Source organism: Megascapheus bottae, chromosome 18 (genome assembly GCF_031878675.1).
Source record: "Megascapheus bottae isolate mThoBot1 chromosome 18, mThoBot2.hap1, whole genome shotgun sequence".
NCBI classification, from domain to species: domain Eukaryota; kingdom Metazoa; phylum Chordata; class Mammalia; order Rodentia; family Geomyidae; genus Megascapheus; species Megascapheus bottae.
The window spans coordinates 35651395-35667963 of record NC_143526.1 but is presented as its reverse complement, the minus strand read 5'-3'; the positions used below and the strand labels follow the sequence as shown (position 1 = coordinate 35667963).

The following is a 16569-nucleotide window of genomic DNA, read 5'->3' as shown; positions in this document are numbered from 1 at the left end:
CACTGAGCTTAAGAATTTACAGGCATATCCAGGCACCGTGGCTCACCCTTAACACCTCATGAGGCTGAGATCTGAGAATCATGGTTCAAAGCCAGTCCCCGCACTAAAGTCCAGCAAGGCTCTTATCTCCAATTAACCACCAGAAAACTGGAAGTGGCACTGTGGTTCGAGGGGTAGGGCCATAGCCTTTAGCTGAAGATCTCAGGGACAATGCCCAGACCCAGAGTTTAAGCCTCACAACCAACAACAACAAAAAAAGAATTTACAGGGATATAAGGAAGTTATTCTCATGTCAGGCTCTCCATTCACTCAATTTGTTTGTAGAGAATGCATTCTACTTGGCAGGCACAGTACCTGGTAGCAGAATAATGTAAATAGGACATTATTGTGGTCTATAAAATTTAGAGTCTTTAATCTCATCTGGATTGATGGTTGTAAAAAGATCTTTGGCTTTAGGATCTCACACTCAGGGCTTCAAACCTAAGATCTGTCCTTCATAAAAGTTGGGTATCAGCAGAAAATTATACTCACAGTGGGCTAGGAAGACTTCTCCGTGTGGGAGTTCGAATGCACTGGAAACATGTAGAAACAAGCCCCTGGAATGAGACAGACTGGCTGGTGGGTAGACTCGAAGAGGAAGAATTGTGTGTGGTGTGTGTGTTCCCAGTGACGGGCCATGGGACTGGGTCCACATGAGCCAGGTCTAGAGGGTAGGCACGCCTAGGTAGTTGGTGGACCCCTGGAGCTGCAGTGCCTAGAGCGCAGGTGTTCTTGTTGGGAGAGCTGCTGGAAACTGACTGTAGAATGTAAGCCAGGGGAGGCAGTCAGGATGTCACAGCAGGAGGTAGTCACACTGAGTGTGTGAGGCCTAGTGTCTGTATCTGAAGGATCAGAAAGATGGTCATGAGGCCCACAGCTCGAACTTGTGGAGGGGCCCTGGGCTTTGGACATCAGGACTAGAGCAGAACACTACCAGCTAGTCCCACATTCTCACTGGTGAAAGGAGTAGGATAAGCAAAGGCACAGCAAGGGAAAGGAAAGCTCCCATCCTTTTGCAGTGTCCCACCAACGCCCTCTACTGACCACGTGTAGCATCGTGCACTCCATAAGGGAGAAATGGAGGAGGCAGGTTGTCCTTGCTGGTGCTGAAGGATGTGTGGGGTTGAGAAGCCAGGAGGCGGGCCACCCAGTAGTCACCACAGAAGAGTACATGTCACTTTCACAAAGTACATCCATAGGCCAAAGTACTCAGCACTCTGGACAGGCTCAGGGTTACTTGTGGAGGAAGGTCGTGTGACCAGAAAAGAGGATTCATGTTGTTTCTGGATGAGGATGCTATTTGCCCTGCAGTGGGGGGTATTTATGAATAACTATTTTAAATATATATTTCAATAAAAATAAAATTTAGAACAATGTGGTTCAAAAAAAATAGACCCTTAAAAATAGGATCTAGTAGTCTAGCATAGAATTGAGAGCCAGCCTGGCTGAATAGTAAGTTTAGTGAGTTTAGGACCATAGTGTGACCCATTGTTTTAAAAAAACAAGGACCTGGGGCCAGGAGTGTGGCCTAGTGGTAGAGTGCTTGCCTAGCATACACAAAGCTCTGGGTTCGATTTCTCAGTACCACATACACAGAAAAAGCCAGAAGTGGTGCTGTGGCTCAAGTGGTAAAGCGCTAGGCTTGCAAAAGCCCAAGGACAGTGCCTAGACCCTGAGTTCAAGCCCTAGGACTGGCGGAAAAAAAAAAACAAACCACCACCAACAAAAAGGACATTGGATGTAGCTAAGCATTAAAGTGTCAGCTTAGCATAAGGCTCTGGGTTCAGTTCCCATTAATTATAATTACATAAAAAAGGAATTTGTAGATTTCAAAACAAAACCATTCAGTGTATTTTGGTAGGGTGACACTATCAAATGCAAAAAAAAAAAAATGTTTTCTTTCCCAGATGTGTACTCAAGAATTCCTTAAAACAGAAGCCTTTTCCTCACACCAATTTGAATATTCTGGTTCTGCAGAATATTTACTTCGTACTACAAAAACAAACCTGTCAAGTAGAATTAGAAACACTTTCAGCTACGAAGGTCTCAGAAACTTAGTTCTCACTCAGATGTTTCCTAGAGACTTCCTGAACATTGTGCTTCACCAGAGTGAGTATGAACATAGCAGGACTCTGAGAGAGATACAGGGAGTGAGTCCCTGGGAGATGGCGAGGACAGGAGCAGGTGGTTTTCAAACAGGTGGAGAGAATGATGGAGGACCCCAGGTATAATAGCCCCCAATGGAAAAATGGACCTTCTATTAAGAGTAGTTTTAAAGAAGTCTTTTTGGTATGTTTGTGGTTTGTAGAAAACAAGTCAGATTTTAAAATGAAGAAATTGGTATCCTCAGAAAAACTTAAAATGTTCTTAGCACAGTATAGTTCACAGATATGAGTTAAATATTGATTTTGTATATTGTTATATACTAACCATCTTTGCTACTACAAAGTTCTATTGGAACACAGTCCTATCCATTTGCACACTGTCTGAGGCTTTTGCACTGTGGCAGAATCAAGTACTGTAGCCCTCCTCCTTATGCATGCATTTTACTTTAGTGGTTTTACTTACCCATGGTAAACTGTGATTCAGAAATCCTAAATGGAAAATTCTAGAAATAAACATTTGCAGTTGCATGACATCCTGAAGATCACAGTGTTTGTGTTCAAGTGGCCGCTGCTTCATCTCTCAGTAACTTTATGCACTAGATAGGGTGCTGGCAGTTGGGACTGGCCAAACAGAAGCCAGAAGTGCGTCCTTCAAGTAAAAGGGAGAAGGCACAAGAGGCTGTTTTGAGAAGGAGGCCACAGTGACCTAACTTTCATTACAGTGTGTTGTTGTTATTGTACTCTATGAGTTGCTCTTAACCTCTTACTCTGCCTAATTTATAAATAGAACTTTGTCATAGATAGGTATTTATAGGAAAAATTCAGGGAGCAGCAGGTGAAGGAGTTCAGAGTATCTTACATAATATATGTGTATTTGTGTAATATAGAGAGATAGCATGATGAAATAATGCCATGCCATCAAATACTGTGAAAAATGGGGAAAGTGAGGACTGGTTTAGAGAATATAATAGATGGGTCAATTTATTTCACATATCTTGAACATATCTCGAAGTCATAAAAACACAACATATATAAGGTTCAGTGCTCTCTGCATCTTCAGGTACTCAGTGTGGGTCTTGAGGTAACAGCGCCCCTCCCACTTGGTTATGGATAAGGGAGAGATGTCTACAGTTGAAACTGGAACTACACATGGTCCCCAAAGCCTAAAATAATTGTCATCTGGGCTTTTATAAACCAGTATTTGCTGACTTCTGTTCTGTTGGAAGAAGCCAGCACAATAATCTCTAAAACTGGAAGGGGAAAAACTGCTACCAACAGTGTAAGCATGTGATTCAGAGCGGTGGAAAGAGCAAAAGGAACTGTTAGAGGTCAAACAGTTGCCTCTGGGAAGTATGGGCAGGCTTTATGTGACTGAAATCTCAAGCCCAGTATGTGTATTACTTTGAAAAAGTATGAATGAAGAATATTGAAGAAATTTGATTAGGACAAAATAAACAGGAAAGGGGGAAAAAGCCACAAGGAAGTGGGAGCTAGGAGCCTTCTCTATAAACATGGCTTTCTCACATCGTTGCTGAGGAGTCTGCATGTCAGGCATTGAGATCATTTTCTGCAGAGTGCAGCTCCTTCTCAGAAGGTGCCTCACACTAACTGAAGCGCTCAGGTGAAAGGTGACTGTCGTGCTGCTCCTGGTCGTGAGACTTAGGAAAATGGGAGAACTTGACACCATCTAGCCATGTTTTTACTCCAGGAGAAGGAGGCCAGGTAAGGCAGGGTAATGGAAGGATTTCCCAGGAAGAGACGACCTGAACAAGGCCTGAGTGAGCAGTTCAGGTGTTGAGACCTTACTGACCTGTGTTCAGAATTGTTGGATTTATGATAGAAAATGATGTCAGGGCAATAGACAGAGACCAAAGGCTTGCTTGTTTATGTGGAATTCTACTCTGTATTTGTGGATATTTGCTTAAAGACACAGCACCAAAAAAAAAAAAAAAAGTGGTGGAGAGGAGTGAAGCTCAGTGTTAGAGCAACTACATGCACAAGCTCCTACATTTAAGCTGCAGCACCACAGGAAAACAAACCAAGAGACACCATATTTGCTAAAGATGTTATTTACTTTAGGACAATTAATGTGTGTCAGTGCATATTCTGGGGCTTAAACTCAGAGCCTGGAGCTCTCACTGGGCTATTTGGTTCATAACTAGAGCACTCATGTCACTTGAGCTGTAGCTCCAGTCTAGCTTTTTTGCTTGTTAGAGGTAGAATCTTGTGGACTTCTCCACCCAGTTCCTCTGGCCTTTATTCACAGACCTCTGCCTCCTGAGTTGCTAAGATTATTGGTGTGAGCCACCGGCATCCAGTCAGCAAAATACATTCTTGGTATTTAGTAATAGTAATATACAGTAGAAGAGCTTATTTTCAGGCAAGGCAAAAGATGGTGTCTATATGGGAATAAGCTGAAGTGGACTGAGGAGGAACCAAGGGATTCCGGAATTATAAAGGAATTAAAAGACAAGGAATCAAGAAAGATTTGATTCTGGACTGGGTGGCAGGTCATTAGACATTAACTGCCACTGAAGAATAAGAGAAGTGTAATTGGCTTATGAAGAATGGTAGGGTTTTTGTTTTGGTGGTACCTGATTTGAACTAGATATGTACATCCACTTAGTGGTCAGCGGAGAGGGTTGGATTGGAAATGTGCAGCAGTCATTATGTAGAGATGGAGTAGATAGCTCAGGGAGCTCTTGTAGTATTGAGAGCATTGAGCCCTGGGCTCTGACATTTAAGGGTTAGACTTTATATTAAAAAAAAAAAAGCCGGGGGCGGGGGGCGGGTGGCAAATCATAGGAGGAAACTGAGCTTGGAAGCCTGCAATCCAAGAGTGATAGAAGAGAATCACCTTCAGGAAATCAGTGAGGTAACAGTATCAGAAAGAAGAAATAGTCCATATTTTTAATAAATGCTACAAGAAGTTAGACTAGGGAAGTTATCACTGTAAACAGCCTTTGGGGAAGTATATGAGAAGAAGCAGATTTCAAGTATATGGAGTATTTTTTGTGTTGTTTTGAACTCAACTATTTTGAAACCTATTTCTTTGATAAGAAGAAGAGAGCTATAGGAAGGAAACATTTAGTGATAATTATAGGAGGAAAAATGTTAAAAATGCTTATTGAGCATTTGCTAATATTTGTGAGTATATGTATGTGCATGTGTGTATAAGGGACACGGGTAACAAATTGATAACCTCAAGTAGATTGCAAGCAATGTAACAAGAATCAGTAATGAATAAGTGAAATCAGTGAGGGCCGGGACCATAGAGCCTAGTGGTAGCCTTGTATGCCTAGTATGTATCTAATATGCACAAAGCCCTGGGTTTGATTCCTCAGTACCACAATACACAGAAAAAGATAGAAGTGGCTCTGTGGTTCAAATGGCAGAGCACTAGCCTTGAGCAAAAGTCTTCAAGGACAGTGCCCAGGCCCTGAGTTCAAGCCTCAGGACTGGCACCAAAAAAAAAAGAAAAAGAGTGAGTGAGTAAAGTGGGACTGTTTTCAGAGAAGGCATCTGAGGTGAGATGACAGTCAAGGGGAGTCTTGGACGAAAGAATAACAGAGGGGCTGAGAAATGGGAAAGGTGGATCCCAAGGGATAGTTGTCCTCAGAAGCAAAGCCATCTTCCTCTGGAGGATGAGGGTAAGAAGACCTTAAGGACAAACACGACTAATGTTCACCATCAGACAAACCTCTCTAATTCACCTCTGCCCAAATGGTATCGTTACCATTTGGTGAGTGAGGAAGCAACATCTGGAAGAGAGATTTTACATGTTTGAGTCATTGGTGGATCCTGGGTTCAGACTCTGCTTTTTGATATCTCAAATCAACTGCATCCTGTGGACTCTTTAAGCATAGTGAAGACAGTAAGGCAATAACGCAGCAAGGGAAGAAGCTGAATGCTTTCTCCTACTAGATCCTCTTTATAGTAAGGAGAGGCAGAGCCTTGTAAAAGGTGACTGGGTATAGGTTTAAGGAAGGTGGCATTCTCCAAGACAGTTTTGCCTTCCTAAGGAACTTTTCCCACATGAGTTACTTCCCTGTGTCCAGTGGATAATTCATCCAAACACTTCTTAGGACAATGGGATTCTCTTTCTTTTACTTGCTATTAACCATTCTCAAGCCAGGCACAGTGGCTCATACCTGTAATCCTGACTACTCAGGAGGCTGAGGTCTGAAGATTGTGGTTCAAAGCCTATCACTAAAGTCGGGGAGACTCCTATCTCCAATTAACCACTAGAAAATGGGAAGTGGAGCTGAAGAGCTCAGGGACAGCACCCAGGCCAAGTTCAAGTCGCATGACTGACAAATAAAAAAAAAAAGAACCAGCCTCAGAGTTGAGGGTGATCATTGCTGAAATTCGGAAATGCATCTGCTTACTTCCCATACCCTCAGTGCCTGGTACCACTTTCTTTTGCAGGAAATTCCTGTTAACAGCAAAAATCTCCGTTGTTACTGTGGTCAGTGGTGACTTCCAAAGGACTTGTGATAAGGGATCTGCTGGGTGTGCACTTGTCTCTGTGAAAACACACACTCCCTGCTGAAATAAACCTTTGTAGTAAGGGTGGGGGGCTGCTAAGATGTAGTGAATTTAAATGGTTCCTGTAAATGAGTGATTGAACAATGTGAACCTGGTGTTTTGATATTTCTAAGAATTCATTTCATAATGCAGCTTAGGAAATGGCCTAGGCACTGTTAGGTAGAACTTTTGGACTGCAGACATATAGTAATTAAGTTCCAGTTTTTTCTAAGTATTCCTATTGGAACTTGGTACCCATTTTTCTTGAAGCATTATTAGGTAGGTGAGTGCTCCGTTATTTGCAGCATATGTTTTAGGGACTGTAATTCAATGTTGAACATACACAGGTATTGAAATGTGGTGAGAGAAGCCAGAGTCCTAGTTTCATGTGATTCAGAAGTTATATACATGGTTTTTCCCCCATGTCGACGAATTTCCTGGTTTACTCACACAGGGGAGTTCAGAATTCTTTATATTATCTTTTTAATTAAGTGTTGAGACCAAGAAAATTACTGTTTGATTTGTTCTTTATTGAGTCAGGAAAATCTAATCACAGCTTCTGAATGGTGGCAGTGTAGCAGCAGAGACCATAAACGCCCCTTCTTGTGTGCACAGACGTACAAGTGCTGTATTGGGCATATTTATTCATTTATTCCCAGTACATAAAACCTAGCTTGAGAAGCAGATTCAATTGTACTTTAAAAAAATTGTACTTTTTGCTTTTCATCAAAAAGACAAAAAGCAGAGGTAATTTAAGAGAGAATGTAAGTTGTGGCGTGCTATTCAGCGTCATGAAAGCCAATGCGTGCTTACTGAGAGCCCATTGATGCTGGTGACCGCTGCTGTTTGTAGGGTGGCAGCAGGTTGGTGTGTGGCAGTGCATAGGAGTGCCAGGAATGACTCAACAGTAGTAATTTGAGGTTTACTAAGGATTGCTTTCAGTGGAACAGCCATTCTCACAGTACCATCACTTACATTCTTGTGGGTTTTCCTTTAATTTGTAAATTTATTCTGAAGGTGATGTACAGAGGGGTTTCAGTTAACATAAGTCAGGTAAAGAATATCTTTCTTTTTGGACAATGTCACCCCCTTCCCTTGCTCTTTCCCTGTTGTTTCTTCCCATCAACAAGTTGTGTAGTTCATTTTCAGCTTGGTATTTGGTAAGTACCACTGCTGCATTTATTCACGCTTTGTCCTTCTATATCTGTGTATAACCTCTCTCAGAGGACAGAATGTGATTAGATGAAAGAAGAGATGAGGTTTAGAGTCTCTAGCTCCCTTTCATTCAGGCCATAGTAGCCCCTCCACTTTCACCATCTTCGTAGCCTGGCTCTTCTGCCTTTGCTGACCTCTTGGGTCAGTGGTGATACTCCTATAAGCAAAGACCTTTTTTCCCAGGCTTCCTACCTCATCCCTGAACTTCCTCTGAGGCCAGGCAAATTCCCTTCTGGTGAATTTCCTTGGGCTTTATTCCTTAACCTGGAACTAGCATACGAAAGAATTGGAGTGGTCAGGCACTGTTAAGCTCACGCCTGTAATCCTAGCTACACAGGCGGCTGAGACCTTGAGGATCTTGGTTCTTAGATAGGAAAATCTGTGAGACCCTTATCTCCAACTAACCACACAAACAAACAAACAACAACAAAAACTAGATGTAGAGCTCTGGCTCTACATCTGTAGAGCTTGAACAAAAGAGCTCTAGCCTTGAACAAAAGCAGACGAACAAACAAAAACTCAGGCTCTCACTTTAAGCCACCAAATTAAAAAAAAAAAGTTGGAACAGTGTATTGATCTAGTAGCACCTTGCTTGGTGATGTTCAGAAAGCTTACAAACAGTTAAAAATAGGAACTGTTTTCCCACGCTCCTGACAGTGTTGGGGTTGTGCTTTTTACATGCTAGCTAGATTGTGGTGCTGAATAGAAACTGTGTATCTTGATGTCTCTGCAGCTTTTGTGTTGGTGTTAGTTCTTTATATATTAAAAAAATCATTTTTATTAGCATTGGGATATTTTTGCATTTTGTTTGAATGATTTCATTTTGTTGGACAGAGTTTTGAGTACATTTGTCTTATTATAAGACAGATACTGATAATACTTTTTATCAGCTAGAGTTCTTTACCAAACTTGTTTCTTCATCTTAGAATTTATGGAGTTTGTGATGGTTGGGAATGTCCATTCTGTGTTGACATTGAGAGATAAAGGACATAAATTTATACTAACATAATTTACATAGGATGAACTCCACTATAACAAACTTGACCCTAACCCTTGCTTATTGCCAGGCAAGCACTCTTGTTTTAACCATATATCTTACTTTGTTTTGTTTCTGTTGATATCAGACATACCATTTACAGTAATCGGACCTTCTTTTACTCCTTTTCATACTTAAAAAAATTCTTTGTAAATTAACAAATTGTGTTTATAAACACATGCATACACACATACGCACACATACATATGTGTTTAAAAATGGAGCAATGTGGGGCCAGGAGTTTGGCCTAGTGGTAGAGTGCTTGCCTAGCACGCATGAAGACCCAGGTTCGATTCCTCGGCACCACATACATAGAAAAAAAAAAAAACAGAAGTGGTGCTGAAGCTCAAGCGGTAGAGCTCTAGCCTTGAGAAAGTCCAAGGACAGTGCTCAGGCCCTGAGCTCAAGCGCAGGACTGGCAATCAATCAATCAATCAATCAATAATGGAGCAATGTTAGTGCTTTTGAATATAATATGTATAATTAAATAGAATATATTATGAATAATATACTTATGAATATAATATAGAATAATTAAATCAAACCAAGAACTTTTTTCCTTTTTTTGTGCCAGTCCTGGGGCTTGAACTCAGGGCCTGAGCATTGACCTTGGACACTTTTGCTCAAGGCTAGCACTCTGCTATTTGAACCACAGTGCCACTTCTGGCTTTTTCTGTGTGTGTAGTACTTATGAATCGAATCCAGGGCTTCTTGCATACTAGGCGAGTACTCTACCACTAGGCCATGTTCACAGCCTCAAACACTTCATTTTTTTTTTACTGTAGTTTTAAAAAGTCTCAGTGCCTACGTATCATTTTCACTTATATATAAGTAATTATGGCACTTAAGCATAGTTGTATGCTTTTGGTATAATTCTTCAGCTATTATAGTTTCTATGTAGGAAGTCCAGTAAATCAAATAAATAGCTATTATTAGGAAATATTAAGCCTAGCCTAGAACCGAAAGTGGGGAAATCTATGACCCCTTTGTTGTGTGTTTGTATTGGGTGATGGATCTGAAGTAGCACTTGTGTTAGTAACACACAGTCCCAAATTCTTGGTTTCTTGTCTAGAGTTCTAGAATGCTCTGTTATAGCTATAAAGACAATTGGTGGACTCTATAGGGTTCATAAATCATGTAGAAGAAAAGCTCACTGCCGTGAAGACCATTGCTGCTTGAGTAGGAATGCAGATTTAGGTCCTGGGTAAAATAAAATTAATCACTTTAAAAAAGCATATGGTGGGGGAAAGCGAAGAAACAGTGACACTGTCCAAAAACAAAGAAATGTACTCATTATCTGACTGATGAAATCGTAGCCCCTCTGTATAACACTTTAATAGCGACTATAAAATTATATGTTTTAAAAAAATCATGAGGCCTGGGGCAGTGGCCCATACCTGTAATCTCAGCAACCCAGGAGGTGGACATTGGGAGGATCATGATTTGAGGCCAACAGTGTAAACAAAGTGAATGAGACTCATATCCGTAAGCCAGGTTTGTGGTAGTGTGTACCCATGTGCATCCCAGCTACATCAAGGCAGTAGGTAGGAGAATGGCCGACTGAGGCCAGCCGTAGGCAAAAAACACAAGACCCTACCTAAAAAATAATGAAAACAGAAAGGAGGGGGCTATAGATATGGCTTGAAGTGGTAGAGCACCGGCTGAGCAAGCACAAGGCTCTCTACTTACTTCTTACTTCATCCTACCTGGAACAATAAAGTGGGAATCTCGTCCATGCCCCAAGGACACAAATGTCCTATTGACGTGATGCTCTGTTTTATGCTTTCCTCCTGTGGTATGATTGTTCTGAATATAATCCAGACTTTCATTTTGGATTTTATTGTAATCTTTGCCTTTATGTTTTACAGAAATAAATATCTCCCTTCAGTAGATGAAAATGAAAATACAGAAGAAAGAGAAGCAGGTAGGTGGCCCTCTTTCTGTGCAGTCAGCACATCTGGATGGGGAGGGTTGCAGCCAATGTGCCCATGTGAACTTCTGGAGTCCTGTTGCCTGGTTCCCAGCCCGAATGACTTACTAGGTAGATTTTTTTTTCTTTCTGACACCTCATTTCCATATGGGAGTAATGTCCTATAGAGTGCTTGCCTAGCATGCACAAAGACCCTGTTTCGATTCCTCCACATACATAGAAAAAAGCTGGAAGTGGTGTTGTGGCTCAAGTGGTAGAGCTCTAGCCTTGAGGAAACCCAAGGACAGTGCGCAGGCTCTGAGTTCAAGGACTAGGACTGGCAAAAATAAAAAATAAAAAAAATATATATATAGTGATGTGGAAAAGAAATGTTTCCTGTATTGAAATAACTTTTTGGGTTTTCCTAGGAGGTATGACCAGCTCTTTCTCATTTGCATATTAATTTGAATATTTACTTAACAAAAACATGTCTATGAAATTATCTTAGTATCTTTTTTTAATATTTTTTATTGTAATTAATAGAAGGGTTACATTATATTCACCAGATAGAAGATGCATTACTTCACATACATTGATACCCTTTCTCATGTCTTGGTCCCCATTTCCCTCCCCCCCACCCCTCACCTTGTTTTCCCCCCCTTCCCTATCCAATTTCAAATAACCAAATACGCATTTATCCAATATATCAGATAACAAAGTGAAATACTATAACAATATGAGATAACTAAGGGATGGCAAAAGAGATGAGCGATAACATAGTACATTAAGGACAACAGTCACTCATTATATGGCTTTTTTTATATCCTAGGGGTCCTTTCATTTAGCGTCACACTGTATGGCCTTATGTATCTAGGTTTTGCTCTATTGCAAATCTCTGCTAGGAGAGCCCAAGGTTTCTACTGAGTATGACAAATGAGGGAAACCATTGAGCCTATGTTCCTTTGAGTCTGGCTTACTTCACTTAATATGATTTTTTTCTAAGTCTTTCCATTTCCTAACAAATTGGGACAATGTCATTCTTTCTGACAGCAGCATAGAATTCCATTGTGTATAAATACCACATCTTGTTGATCCACTCATCAACTGAGGGACATCTGGGTTGGTTCCATATCTTTGCTATGGTAAATAGTGCTGCAGTAAACATCATTGTGCTAGTGGATTTAGTATGCTCTTGTTTCTGGATGGTTGGGTAAATACCAAGTAGTGGAATTGCTGGGTCATAGGGGAGCTCTATGTTTAGTCTTTTGAGGAACTGCCATACTGCTTTCCATAGTGGTTGAATGAGTTTGTACTCCCACGAACAGTGTAGTAGTGATCCCTCCTGGCCACATCCCCTCCAGCATCTGTTGTTATTAGTTTTCTTGATCCTGGCCATTCTAACTGGAGTGAGGTGGAATCTTAGAGTTGTTTTGATTTGCATTTCTTTTATGACCAGAGATGTTGAGCATTTCTTCATGTGTCCATAGGCCATTTTTGTTTCTTCTTCAGAGAAGACTCTTTTAAGTCTTTGGCCCATCTTTTAATGGGATGATTGTTACTTTGGAGATTAGTTTTGGAGTGATTCAATTTTTTGAGCTGTTGATATATTTTACATAGGAGGCCTTTGTCCGTTGTATGGTTAGTGAAGATTTTCTCCCATTCTGTAGGCTTCCTATTTAATTTACTAGCTATGTCCTTTGCCCTACAGAAGCTCTGCAGTTTAATGCAGTCCCACTTATCCAGCCTTTCTCTGATTTGTTGTGTTTCTTGGTCTTTATTGAGAAAGTTTCGACCTGTGCCGAGGAGGCCTAGTGTGTCTCCTATTCCTTCTTGTAAAGTTTTCAGTGTGTCGGCTTTTACCTCGAGGTCTTTGATCCATTTGGAGTTAATTCTAGTGCAGGGTGACAGAGAAGGATCCAACTTTAGTTTTCTGCAGGTGCTTACCCAGTTCTGCCAAGTACCACTTGTTGAAGAGGCTGTCTTTATTCCAGTCTATTTTTTTTTTGGCTCCCTTGTCAAAGATTAGGTGGCCATAGGTCTGTGGTTTTGATTATTATAGCTCTGTAATAGAGTCTAAAGTTTGGTATTGAAATTCCTCCTGCGCTGTTCTTTCTGCTAGGAAGTGTTTTTGCTATACGGGGTCTTTTATTATTCCATATGAAATTTTGAATTGCCTCTTCTATTTCTTTAAAGAATGACATTGGGATATTGATGGGTATTGCGTTGAATTTGTAGATAGCCCTTGGCAAGATTGTCATTTTCACAATGTTGATTCTTCCAATCCAGGAGCATGGGAGGTTTTTCCATTTCCTCAGTTGTGCTTTAATTTCCTTTTTCAGGATTTTAAAGTTTTCATCAAAAAGGTCCTTTACGTTTTTAGTTAAGATAATTCCTAGGTACTTTATTTTCTTTGGGGCTATTGCAAAAGGAGTTGCTTTCCTGATTATTGCCTCATTCCTCTCACTGTTGGCATAGAGGAAGGTAGTTGATTTTTGAGGGTTAGTTTTATGTCCTGCTACCTTTCCAAAGTTTTGAATCCGCTCAAGGAGCTTGGGAGTGGAGTCTATAGGGTTCTTTAAATACAGAATCATGTCATCTGCAAAGAGGGAGAGTTTCACTTTCTCTTTCCCTATTTAGATCCCCTTTGTACTTGCTTCTTGCCTTACTGCTCTGGCTAGGAATTGTAATACTATGTTAAAGAGGAGTAGAGAGAGTGGGCATCCCTGTCTCATTCCTGATATTAGAGGGAATGGCTTTAGCTTTTCGCCGTTAAGTATAATACTAGCTGTGGGTTTGCCATACACAGCCTTTATTATACTGAGGAATGTTCCATGGATTCCTAGTTTCTCCAGAGCTTTTAGCATCAAGGGGTGTTGGATCTTGTCAAATGCCTTTTCTGCATCTATTGAGACAATCATGTGATTTTTGTCCTTAATCCTGTTGATGTGTTGAATTATATTAATTGATTTGCGTATGTTGAACCAGCTTTGCCTCCCTGTGATGAATCCTGTTTGATCATAGTGTATGATTTTTTTGATGAGTTGTAGACGGTTGGCCAGTATTTTTTTGAGAAGTTTTGCATCAATATTCATCAAAGAAATTAGTCTATAGTTCTCTTTCTTTGATGAATCTCTGTCTGGTTTGGGGATGAGGGTTATACTGGCTTCGTAGAATGAGTTTGGCAAAGAGCCTTCGTTTTCAATTTCATTGAAGAGCTTGAGGAGTATTGGTGTGAGCTCTGCTTTGAAGACCTTATAGAATTCAGCTGTGAATCCATCTGGCCCTGGGCTTTTCTTAGGTGGAAGGTCTCTTATTGCCATTTCTATTTCAGTGCTTGAAATAGGCCTGTTGAATTGGGTTAGTTCTTCTTGGTTCAGTGTGGGTATGTTAATATTGGCTAGGAATTCATCCATTTCTTCTAGATTCTCAAATTTGTTGGCATAAAGATACTCTGGATCTTGGTAATTTCTGTCGTGATATTACCATTTTCGTCTGTGATTTTGTTTATTTCGGTATGCTCCCTTCTTTTTTTGGTAAGATTTGCTAAGGGTCTGTCAATTTTGTTCTTTCAAAGAACCAACTCCTTGTTTTGTTGATTCTTTCTATACTTTTTTTGGACTCCAATTCATTTAATTCTGCTTTGATTTTAATAATTTGCTTCCTTCTACTGGGATTAGGTTGGTTTGTTGCTCTTCTTCCAGGCGCTTAAGGTGACACATTAAATTGTTGGTTTGTGATTTTTCCAATTTGTTATTGTAGGCACTCAGAGCTATAAATTTTCCTTATGTTTATGACATTATCTTAGTATCTTTTAAGTAGTTATACAAAGTAGTTACCACTTAGCAGAGCAGTTTATGAATACAGAGTGTCCTAATCAGTGTCACCCCTTTATCATTCTCCCCCATCCTCCCAACCTTATCTCTTCTCTCAGTGTTCTTAATTTTGTAGGATATGCATTAAATCCTACCCCTCTCTTCATTTGTTTGCCCCTCTCCCCTTGCTCCCACCCCCCTGCCCTTTGAGTACCTGTTTCCTGGTATTTATTTTGTTGGACTATGAGTTAGTGTTTCTAAGAAATTACACCATTTGAGTTCTTCTTTCCTAAATCTATCATATTTGTGTTAACACACTTATGTACACTTGGATACCACCCCAAAGTGTTTACTTAAATATTTATAAAGTAATTCTAGGTTTTACATATAAGAGAAAGCATCCATTCTTTATCTCTCTGGGCCTGACTTCATTTAACACGATTTTTTTTAAAATTCATTCCATTTCTTTGCAAATGATGCAATATCATTGATTCTAATGCTTGAGTAAAATTCCATTGTGTGTGTGTGTGTGTGTACCACATTTTCTTGAGGCGTATTCATCTATTGAGGCGTATTTTGGCTAGTTTTATACCTTGGCTATGGTGAATAGTGTGCATTGATTGTGTTGTGCAGGTGGCTTTATTATATCCTAGTTTGTAATCTTTTGGATAAATGCACAAGAGTGGATATGAAATTCATATAATGATCCATGAGGAGTTCTTCCTAGGGGGAACAATGGACGAATTGAAAGTGTATGCACATCTGCTGCTTGGCATTTGGTCTCTTCACTGGGAGGGGAGTTCATAATACTCTGCCCCCTCTGGCTCACCTAGGATCTCTTAGTTGTTACTTCCTGTGGTTTAGGTGGTTTGAAAGTCTCAAGGAAGTGATTGTCTTGTAGATAATCTGTCCCTGAAAGACTGATTCTCGTTTACAGAATTGGATGTCAATATGATGATTGAGTCATCTGAATCTCTTGCCTCTCTCAGAAACCCAGTACTAAGCAGTTGGGTGGGCCTAGCTACTCTTTTCTCTTTGATCTGCTCCTAGTGAGCCCTAGTTAGATGCAAGGGGGACTCAGCAATGTGGTTGTAACAGCTAATCTCCGGCCTGTCCCTCTGTGAATTCATGGACTTGGGAAAGTAATTCTCACCTGCTGCCAGTTCTTGGCAGGCAAAGCAGTTTCTGTAATAACCATCTACGTACTGGGTTTCTTTCTGACTTGACCTTATGATGAGTTGTCTGTTGGTTAGTAAGCACTGTCATCTAGAGGAATGGTCGCTGCTGTTACAAAAACACACATTACTGAAGATACTGTCAACCCCTCAAACCTGTTATGTAGGGATACATGGGTAAGGCTGTAGTACTTATAGTAGGTTTCATATTTTATTTTATTTTGTCTTTTGTTTTGCCAGTCCTGGACCTTGAACTCAGGGCCTGAGCACTGTCCTTGGGCTTTCTCAAGGATAGAGCTCTACCACTTGAGCCATAACATTACTTCCAGCTTTTTCTGTGCATGTGGTACCAAGGAATCAAATCTAGGGCTTTGTGCATGCTAGGCATGCACTCTACCACTAGGCTATGCTCCCAGCCTCATATTTAATTTTAAATATGAAATTTTAAATTATATTTTTGTTATCTTTAGGTAGCTTTGTAAAGGAATTACCATTCAACAATTTTTTGTTTATGTACAATGCATCTTAACCAATATTATCCCTTTCATTATTTCCCCAGTTAGCCATTCTTTTGGCTTTTACTTAAGGATAAAGATTCATTTTATTTAAGCACAAATGTCTGTATCAGTGATTTTATTGTTTCATATAAAGACTTTTGGTGGTAGCCATGTACTGAGTAGTGTTACATGGGTTTTCATTTTAGACTCCCCAGAGTGGAATTTTTATTTAAAAGTAGCTATGGTGGAGGGTC

The 16569-nt window shown here is 40.3% G+C and overlaps 1 protein-coding gene across 1 annotated transcript in view; it reads left to right on the top strand.

Annotated features, from left to right (window-relative positions):
- The window catches only part of Chd6 (chromodomain helicase DNA binding protein 6), a 142431-nt gene that overhangs the window by 31806 nt on the left and 94056 nt on the right, over positions 1-16569 (top strand). The window contains exon 2 of the mRNA XM_090352378.1: positions 10791-10846. Coding sequence (XP_090208504.1) covers positions 10814-10846 — 33 coding nt within the window. The 5' untranslated portion in view covers positions 10791-10813. The remainder of the gene's footprint in view (positions 1-10790; positions 10847-16569) is intronic.